Source organism: Entelurus aequoreus, linkage group LG13 (assembly GCF_033978785.1).
Source record: "Entelurus aequoreus isolate RoL-2023_Sb linkage group LG13, RoL_Eaeq_v1.1, whole genome shotgun sequence".
Lineage (NCBI taxonomy): Eukaryota > Metazoa > Chordata > Actinopteri > Syngnathiformes > Syngnathidae > Entelurus > Entelurus aequoreus.
The window spans coordinates 1,283,564-1,293,960 of record NC_084743.1 but is presented as its reverse complement, the minus strand read 5'-3'; the positions used below and the strand labels follow the sequence as shown (position 1 = coordinate 1,293,960).

The following is a 10,397-nucleotide window of genomic DNA, read 5'->3' as shown; positions in this document are numbered from 1 at the left end:
TATTGTTGATTTTCTATCTATCCTTCCAGTCAGGGGTTTATTTTTTTGTTTCTATATGCAGTTAAAGCACGATGCTATCACGTTAGCTCGTAGCTAAAGCATTTCGCCGATGTATTGTCGTGGAGATAAAAGGCACTGAATGTCCATTTCGCGTTCTCGACTCTCATTTTCAAGAGGATATAGTATCCCAGGTGGTTTAAAATACAAATCCGTGATCCACAATAGAAAAAGGAGAGTGTGGAATCCAATGAGCCAGCTTGTACCTAAGTTACGGTCAGAGCGAAAAAAGATACGTCCATCACTGCCTCTCAAGTCATTCACTGTAACGTTCCTCATCTACGAATCTTTCATCCTCGCTCAAATTAATGGGGTAATCGTCACTTTCTCGGTCCGAATCTCTCTAGCTCCATTGTAAACAACGGGGATTTGTGAGGAATACTAGCTCCTGTGACGTCACGCTACTTCCGCTACAGGCAAGGCGTTTTTTAATCAGCGAGCAAAAGTTGCGAACTTTATCGTCGATTTTCTGTATTAAATCCTTTCAGCAAAAATATGGCGATATCGCGAAATGATCAAGTATGACACATAGAATGGATCTGCTATTCCCGTTTAAATAAAAAAAAATCATTTCAGTAGGCCTTTAACCACAGTCATAGGAAAACGGTTACCGTCGTAATTGTCACCCATTTTATTTATGGCTCCAGTACTCTGTTATAAGTTGTTACACAGTATATGCCTTGAGCTCTTATTTTGAAGGTGTGTTTTCTGACAAGACGAAGCTCCGCCATTGCTAGCTGCGGCTAACTGAGATTAAGCTAGCTGACTCTCCGAACTTTACGGTAATTAGACGTCTTTCTCACCGCTGCCACCAACGTAACCGAGGGGTTTATATATGTCGCCTATACTGTATACAACTACACAATAACAAACACGGAGGCTCCGGTTTTACACGAGGACCACTTTATTTTGTTTGTTTTCAAAACAACTTGTCACCACTTCCGCTCTTGGCGCCTTCAAAATAAGAGCTCGAGCCATATACCGTATAACAGCTTATAACAGGAACTTAACATCACAAAGAGGCAAGTCCATAAAAATAGGTTATAAAAGCAAAGACGTGTCATAGGGGCTTCAAAGAGGATTCGAGCAGTGGCGTTTAATTAAATATTGATTTTGAAAAAAAAACCTCTGGCGTCTGCAAATGGAAAAAAAAAACATGTGTTTTGGTCTGGGTTTTTTTGCTTGTTTGTTTGCAATTGCATCTTAAAATTAACGTCCGAAATTCGTACCAAAAGCACGACAAAAACAAAGTGTAACCTATTTTTATGGACTTGCCTCTTTGTGATGTGAAGTTCCTGTTATAAGCTCTTATACGGTATATGCCTCAAGCTCTTATTTTGAAGGCGTGTTTTCTGATGAAGCTAGCTGACTCTCCGAACTTTACAGTAATTAGACATCTTTCTTTTGCGGGGCCTTGATCCCACCGCTGCCACCAACATAACCGAGGGTTTATAATGTTATGTCGCCTATACTGTATACAACTACAAAATAACAAACACGAAGGCTCCGGTTTTACACGAGGACCACTTTATTTCGTTTGTTTTCAAAACCACTTCCGCTCTAAGCGCCTTCAAAATAAGAGCTCGAGGCATATACCATATAACAGCTTATAACAGGAACTTAACATCACAAAGAGGCTGAGGCAAGATAGGTTACAAAAGCAAAGACGTGTCATAGGGGCTTCAAAGAGGATTTGAGCAGTGGCGTTTAAAAAAATATTGATTTAGAAAATAAAACATTTGGCATCTGCAAATGGGGGAAAAAACATCCGTTTGTTTGTTTGCAATTTCATCTTTAAAATAAACGTCTGACATTCGTACCATTCGTACCGAAAGCACGATAACTTGCCTCTTTGTGATGTTAAGTTCCCGTTATAAGCTGTTACACAGTATATGCCTTGAGCTCTTATTTTGAAGGCGTGTTTTCTGACAAGACGAAGCCCCGCCGTTGCTAGCTGACTCCGAACTTTACGGTAATTAGACGTCTTTCTCACCGCTGCCACCAACGTAACCGAGGGGTTTATATATGTCGCCTGTACTGTATACAACTACAAAATAACAAACACGGAGGCTCCGGTTTTACACGAGGACCACTTTAATTTGTTTGTTTTCAAACCAACGTGTCATCACTTCCGCTCTTAGCGCCTTCAAAATAAGAGCTTATAACAGGAACTTAACATCACAAAGAGGCAAGTCCATAAAAATAGGTTACAAAAGCAAAGACGTGTCATAGGGGCTTCAAAGAGGATTTGAGCTGTGGCGTTTAAAAAAATATTGATTTAGAAAATAAAACATTTGGCATCTGCAAATGGGGGAAAAAACATCCGTTTGTTTGTTTGCAATTTCATCTTTAAAATAAACGTCTGACATTCGTACCATTCGTACCGAAAGCACGATAACTTGCCTCTTTGTGATGTTAAGTTCCCGTTATAAGCTGTTACACAGTATATGCCTTGAGCTCTTATTTTGAAGGCGTGTTTTCTGACAAGACGAAGCCCCGCCGTTGCTAGCTGACTCCGAACTTTACGGTAATTAGACATCTTTCTCACCGCTGCCACCAACGTAACAGAGGGGTTTATATATGTCGCCTATACTGTATACAACTACAAAATAACAAAACACGAAGGCTCCGGTTTTACACGAGGACCACTTTAATTTGTTTGTTTTCAAACCAACGTGTCATCACTTCCGCTCTTAGCGCCTTCAAAATAAGAGCTTATAACAGGAACTTAACATCACAAAGAGGCAAGTCCATAGAAATAGGTTACAAAAGCAAAGACGTGTCATAGGGGCTTCAAAGAGGATTTGAGCAGTGGCGTTTTTAAAAATATTGATTTTGAAAATAAAACCTAAGGCATGTGCGAATCGAAAAAACAACAACATCCGTTTTGGTCGTTTTTTTTGTTTGCAATTTCATCTTAAAATAATCGTCTGAAATTCGTACCGAAAGCACGACAACTTGCCTCTTTGTGATGTTAAGTTCCTGTTATAAGTTGTTACACAGTATATGCCTTGAGCTCTTATTTTGAAGGCGTGTTTTCTGGGAAGACTAAGCTCCGCTGTCGCTAGCTGCGGCTAACTGAGATGAAGCTAGCTAACTCTCCAAACTTTACGGTAATTAGACGTCTTTCTCACCGCTGCCACCAATGTAACCGAGGGTTTATATATTGTCGCCTATACTGTATACAACTACACAATAACAAACATGAAGGCTCCGGTTTTACACGAGGACCGCTTTATTTCGTTTGTTTTCAAAACAACTTGTCACCACTTCCGCTCTTGGCGCCTTCAAAATAAGAGCTCGAGCCATATACCGTATAACAGCTTATAACAGGAACTTAACATCACAAAGAGGCACGTCCATAAAAATAGGTTATAAAAGCAAAGACGTGTCATAGGGGCTTCAAAGAGGATTTGAGCAGTGGCGTTTAAATAAATATTGATTTTGAAAATAAAACCTCTGGCGTCTGCAAATGGAAAAAAAAAAACATGTGTTTTGGTCTGTTTTTTTTTGTTTGTTTGTTTGCAATTGCATCTTAAAATTAACGTCCGAAATTCGTACCAAAAGCACGACAAAAACAAAGTGTAACCTATTTTTATGGACTTGCCTCTTTGTGATGTGAAGTTCCTGTTATAAGCTCTTATACGGTATATGCCTCAAGCTCTTATTTTGAAGGCGTGTTTTCTGATGAAGCTAGCTGACTCTCCGAACTTTACAGTAATTAGACATCTTTCTTTTGCGGGGCCTTGATCCCACCGCTGCCACCAACATAACCGAGGGTTTATAATGTTATGTCGCCTATACTGTATACAACTACAAAATAACAAACACGAAGGCTCCGGTTTTACACGAGGACCACTTTATTTCGTTTGTTTTCAAAACCACTTCCGCTCTAAGCGCCTTCAAAATAAGAGCTCGAGGCATATACCATATAACAGCTTATAACAGGAACTTAACATCACAAAGAGGCTGAGGCAAGATAGGTTACAAAAGCAAAGACGTGTCATAGGGGCTTCAAAGAGGATTTGAGCAGTGGCGTTTAAAAAAATATTGATTTAGAAAATAAAACATTTGGCATCTGCAAATGGGGGAAAAAACATCCGTTTGTTTGTTTGCAATTTCATCTTTAAAATAAACGTCTGACATTCGTACCATTCGTACCGAAAGCACGATAACTTGCCTCTTTGTGATGTTAAGTTCCCGTTATAAGCTGTTACACAGTATATGCCTTGAGCTCTTATTTTGAAGGCGTGTTTTCTGACAAGACGAAGCCCCGCCATTGCTAGCTGACTCCGAACTTTACGGTAATTAGACGTCTTTCTCACCGCTGCCACCAACGTAACCGAGGGTTTATATATTGTCGCCTATACTGTATACAACTACAAAATAACAAAACACGAGGACCACTTTAATTTGTTTGTTTTCAAACCAACGTGTCATCACTTCCGCTCTTAGCGCCTTCAAAATAAGAGCTTATAACAGGAACTTAACATCACAAAGAGGCAAGTCCATAGAAATAGGTTACAAAAGCAAAGACGTGTCATAGGGGCTTCAAAGAGGATTTGAGCAGTGGCGTTTTTAAAAATATTGATTTTGAAAATAAAACCTATGGCATGTGCGAATCGAAAAAACAACAACATCCGTTTTGGTCGTTTTTTTTGTTTGCAATTTCATCTTAAAATAATCGTCTGAAATTCGTACCGAAAGCACGACAACTTGCCTCTTTGTGATGTTAAGTTCCTGTTATAAGTTGTTACACAGTATATGCCTTGAGCTCTTATTTTGAAGGCGTGTTTTCTGGGAAGACTAAGCTCCGCTGTCGCTAGCTGCGGCTAACTGAGATGAAGCTAGCTAACTCTCCAAACTTTACGGTAATTAGACGTCTTTCTCACCGCTGCCACCAATGTAACCGAGGGTTTATATATTGTCGCCTATACTGTATACAACTACAAAATAACAAACATGAAGGCTCCGGTTTTACACGAGGACCACTTTATTTCGTTTGTTTTCAAAACAACTTGTCACCACTTCCGCTCTTGGCGCCTTCAAAATAAGAGCTTGAGGCATATACCCTATAAGAGCTTATAACAGGAACTTAACATCACAAAGAGGCAAGTCCATAAAAATAGGTTACAAAAGCAAAGATGTGTCATAGGGGCTTCAAAGAGGATTTGAGCAGTGGCGCTAAAAAATATTTAGAAAATAAAACCTCTGGCATCTGCAAATGGGAAAAAAAACATCCGTTTTGGTCTGTTTTTTTTTTGTTTGCAATTTCATCTTAAAATTAACGTCTGAAATTCGTACCGAAAGCACGACAACTTGCCTCTTTGTGATGTTAAGTTCCCGTTATAAGCTGTTACACAGTATATGCTTTGAGCTCTTATTTTGAAGGCGTGTTTTCTGACAAGACGAAGCCCCGCCGTTGCTAGCTGACTCCGAACTTTACGGTAATTAGACGTCTTTCTCACCGCTGCCGCCAACGTAACCGAGGGGTTTATATATGTCGCCTATACTGTATACAACTACAAAATAACAAAACACGAAGGCTCCGGTTTTACACGAGGACCACTTTATTTCGTTTGTTTTCAAAACCACTTCCGCTCTTAGCGCCTTCAAAATAAGAGCTCGATGCATATACCGCAGCTTATAACATCACAAAGAGGCAAGTTCATCAAAATAAGGTTACAAAAGCAAAGACGTGTCATAGGAGCTTCAAAGAGGCGTTTAAAAATTTTTTCCCTCCTTGGATTAAAAAGTGACGAGATTTATACTTTGCCTTACTCTTGAACCAACTTGAGTCCTCCGAGGGCGGGCGGGATGGCGGATGACGGCGAGGAAGACCCGGAGGAGAACCGCAAGAGGCGGACGCACACCTTCCCCATCGTCCGACACACGGACATGCCCAAGCCCATGAAGACGGAGGCCATCGCCTTCTGCATGGCGGCCTTCGAAAAGTTCGCCAACAACAACGAGCACGCGGCCAAGATGGTGAAAGAGGCCATGGACCAGAAGTTCGGCGCCGCCTGGCACGTCGTCATCGGCGAAAGCTTCGGCTTTGGCGTCACTCATGAAACGAAGAATCTCCTCTACATGTTCTTTGGGGGGAACTTGGCGGTTTGCTTGTGGAAGTTCTGCTGACGTCATCATTTTTTAAATCAAATAATCTGAACACTGTTCAAAATAAAACATGCCAACAAATGACGTCACTTCCTTGTTTACAATGACTTTCTTCTTCGCTGGCAGTATCTGCGCACACTAGCGCCGCCTGCCGGGCTGGCGTGTGGGAAACCGGAAACGGCCGTAAATACGCCACCTGTATTTATTTTAATATTATCGGATATGTACACAAAAATGGTACAATAATAAAACGCACAAACTTGTACCCTAAATAAACTACATTATAAAAAAGTAGAGTTTGTCACTCGCCGGTTTACTGAGCTGCCAGATTCGTTGGCGCATGCGCCAAACGTCGTTCCTACTCCCGTTTTTTTTAAAAAAAACAATTTTCTAAAATATACGTAGTAGTTTAGTAAAAAAAAAATGGTTCGAAAAAGTATTTATAACATCAAATATTCGAGGACTAGAGTTTTCCACTCATCAAAAAAATAAAGAAAAACCGCAGCACTGAAGGAAGTAAATGTAAGCAAATGTAGCGCATGCGTAAACGGATCGGGCAGCATAGTAAATCGAGCAATGAAATGAATTTTTTTTATTGACAATTTGCACAATTTTCTAAAAGTTTCACAACAAATAGCTTATCTGACTCAATATACTTGTTATATTATATATGATGTTATAATATATTAAATTATGTTATACTATGCTTGTGGTATTCAAGTAAAGTTAAAGTTAAATTCATCCATCCATCCATTTTCTACCGCTTGTCCCTTTTGGGGTCGCTGGGTATTCATCCATTCATCCATCCATTTTCTACCGCTTGTCCCTTTTGGGGTCGCGGGGTATTCAAAGATCCCTAAATAAAAATACAAGATTTGGTAGTTGCACTTGCATTTAAAAAAATAAACAATAAGGGACAAGCGGTATAAAATGGATGGATGGATGGATGGATGATCTATAAATACTGCACATTAAAATGCATCATAAATTTTGTATTAACACAAGATTGTGTCTATTGAAATTTCACCAGGTGTGAATGAATGATGGGTTCTCACTTCTCTGTGAAGCGCTTTGAGTGTCTAGAAAAGCGCTATATAAATCTACTCCATTATTATTATTATTATTATTATTATTACTAAAATTCAAATAAATGAGCCGTGATTTTTTTTGGTACTGCATTACCTCAACAAAAAAAAAATGGAAAATTTAAAAAAGCATATTTTTCAACACTTCAAATTTACAAATAAGATGAAATTAAACATAAAACAAACATAATTCACTCATCAAAATGCATATTTCCTATCTTAACTGCAATATAAAATAAAAGATTGTCTTCCGAACAAAAACTGCATTGTAATAAAATACCAACGAATTATAATTACTACCAAACATATCCGCCGGGGGGCAGCATTCATGAAGCCTGCGAGATTTTTTAAAGACGAAGAACATCCTCGATGGGAATTTCGGCTCTTTTAACGAATCTATTTTTTGTGGCTCAACTCACAAAAAAAGCCGTTCCTTCCGCCTTCCATATGATACTATTAAAAATGTATAGCTTGAATTGATTTCTTACTAAATTACATGTGAAACAAATACGTAATTTACATGTATGAATATATCAAATACCTATATTATTTTATTTATAAACAATATGGAACACATTGCTATAAAAACAGACCCATCTCAATTAAAATAGGTTTATTATGATGATGTGTTATTCGTAAATATTTATAGCGAAACAACGAGACATGGCACAATGAAATACTGTGCGAATAAAAATGAATAAACTGACACTATAAGGGGGGAGACGACCCCTCCCGGCTGAGAGCCGCCTCAAAGCACCGGATCGTTTCTGAACGACTCACAACTAGTAGCCGCTTCTTTGCTAACGTTTCACCTGCGGCACAGCGAGCGGACAATAACCCACCAAATGGACAACACGGCATCCCAAAAAGGTTTCAGACAACGTAAGTCACGTACGTCATTTTTATAGATCGTTTTAATGGCGACGCGGCGTCGTAGCTTTGCTAGCTGTGTGCGCTGTTGTACTCGCACCGGATTGAATGGCGACGCTAGCACGTTAGCATTGACGTGAAACAAAAACAAACCGACACTAACCTTATCGCTTGTCTTCACCTAGAGCCTAATGTGCGGCTACGGAACAGTTCCACGGAGGGCTTCGATGGCAGTCAGCTGTTTGAGGACACGAGTGGATTACCTGGCTCTCAGACACCATACAGGTGAGGTCCACACATCATTGACGTCACTGGATTAGCCACGCCCCCTTTTAGCTGTGAGCCGAAACTAAAGGTTGTCAAAAAGTTTTCATACCAACATGCAAAAGTCCACATTGTGCTGAATACTATTGAAAATAATAATCTCGCATATCAGGGCCGATACTTATACCGATTATTAGTAGTCAAGGAGGCCGATAACCGATATTTGGAGCCGATATTCAGAATCAGAATACCTGTATTGTCATTGTATGGAAACAACAAAATTGGACAGCAATCCAGCTCAGTGCTTTTAAAACAAACCTACATAAAATAGTCTTAAAGGCCTACTGAAATGATTTTTTTTTATTTAAACGGGAATAGCAGATCCATTCTATGTGTCATACTTGATCATTTCGCGATATTGCCATATTTTTGCTGAAAGGATTTAGTAGAGATAATCAACGATAAAGTTTGCAACTTTTGCTCGCTGATAAAAAAAAGCCTTGCCTGTACCAGAAGTAGCGTGACGTCACAGGAGCTAGTATTCCTCACAATTCCCCGTTGTTTACAATGGAGCGAGAGAGATTCGGAGCGACAAAGCGACAATTACCCCATTAATTTGAGCGAGGATGAAAGATTCGTAGATGAGGAACGTTACAGTGAATGACTAGAGAGGCAGTGATGGACGTATCTTTTTTTGCTCTGACCATAACTTAGGTACAAGCTGGCTCATTGGATTCCACACTCTCTCCTTTTTCTATTGTGAATCACGGATTTGTATTTTAAACCACCTCGGATACTATATCCTCTTGAAAATGAGAGTCGAGCACGCGAAATGGACATTTAAAGTGACTTATCTCCACGACAATACATCGGTGACACACTTAGCTACTGAGCTAACGTGATAGCATCGTTCTCAAATGAAGATAGAAACAAAAGAAATAAACCCCTGGCTGGAAGGATAGACAGAAGATCAACAATACTATTAAACCATGTACATGTAACTACACGGTTAAAAATTCTCAGCCTGGTAAGGCTTAACAATGCTGTTGCTAACGACGCTAAGGCTAATTTAGCAACTTAGCAACCGGACCTCACAGAACTATGATAAAAACATTAGCGCTCCACCTACGCCAGCCAGCCCTCATCTGCTCATCAACAGCCGTGCTCACCTGCGTTCCAGCAATCGACGGCGCGACGAAGGACTTCATCCGTGGGTTTGGCGGCAAGCATCGGCTAGGCGTAGTAAGTAGTCCTTGTTGTGTTGCTGTAAGTATTGTACTTAGCCGCTAATACACCGATCGATCCCACCTACAACGTTCTTCTTTGCAGCCTCCATAGTTCATTAAACAAATTGCCAAAGATTCACCAACACAGATGTCCAGAATACTGTAGAATTTTGTCGAAGAAAACAAGAGGTTTTTGTATCGGGTCGATGGGGTACAACCACTTCCGTGGATTTTGTGACGTCACGCGCATAAATCATATCCAAAGGAGTTTTTCAACCGGAAGTGTGGCGGGAATTTTAAAATTGTACTTTATAAGTTAACCCGGCCGTATTGGCATGTGTTTCAATGTTAAGATTTCATCATTGATATATAAACTATCAGACTGCGTGGTCGGTAGTAGTGGCTTTCAGTAGGCCTTTAAGACAACAACAATAATAAAACAATTTAAAATTTAAAAACATAATAAAATGTTAAAAAAACATATTGCACAGTAGATCTTTATCAGAGGTAAGCAAGTAATGAAGTGGTGAGTGTTCAGGTAAGTGCAGAGTTTAGGGCAATAACAGCTCTAGGATAGGAACTGTTTTTCCGTGTATTTGTCCTTGCTTTGATTGTCTTATAGCGCCTCCCTGAGGGCAAGAGTTCAAGCCAGTAGTGACCTGGGTGGGATGAGTCCTTGAGGATGCTGTTTGCTCTCCTGTTACAGTGTCTCTTATGCAGGTCCTCTAGAGATGTAAGAAGACATGCAGTGATCTTCTGGGCCGCGTTTATGACCCCC

At 39.9% G+C, this 10,397-nt stretch overlaps 2 protein-coding genes across 2 annotated transcripts in view; both read left to right on the top strand.

Annotated features, from left to right (window-relative positions):
- Window positions 1-5,446: 5,446 nt before the first annotated feature.
- On the top strand, window positions 5,447-6,426 carry LOC133663050 (dynein axonemal light chain 4-like). Its single transcript, XM_062067232.1, has one exon. The coding sequence runs from the start codon at window positions 5,875-5,877 to the stop codon at window positions 6,193-6,195; it is 321 nt and encodes a 106-aa protein (XP_061923216.1). The 5' UTR covers window positions 5,447-5,874; the 3' UTR covers window positions 6,196-6,426.
- Window positions 6,427-7,982: 1,556 nt separating this feature from the next.
- The window catches only part of LOC133663048 (protein YIF1B-like), an 11,353-nt gene continuing 8,938 nt past the window's right edge, over window positions 7,983-10,397 (top strand). The window contains exons 1-2 of the mRNA XM_062067230.1: window positions 7,983-8,141; window positions 8,315-8,414. Coding sequence (XP_061923214.1) covers window positions 8,105-8,141; window positions 8,315-8,414 — 137 coding nt within the window. The 5' untranslated portion in view covers window positions 7,983-8,104. The remainder of the gene's footprint in view (window positions 8,142-8,314; window positions 8,415-10,397) is intronic.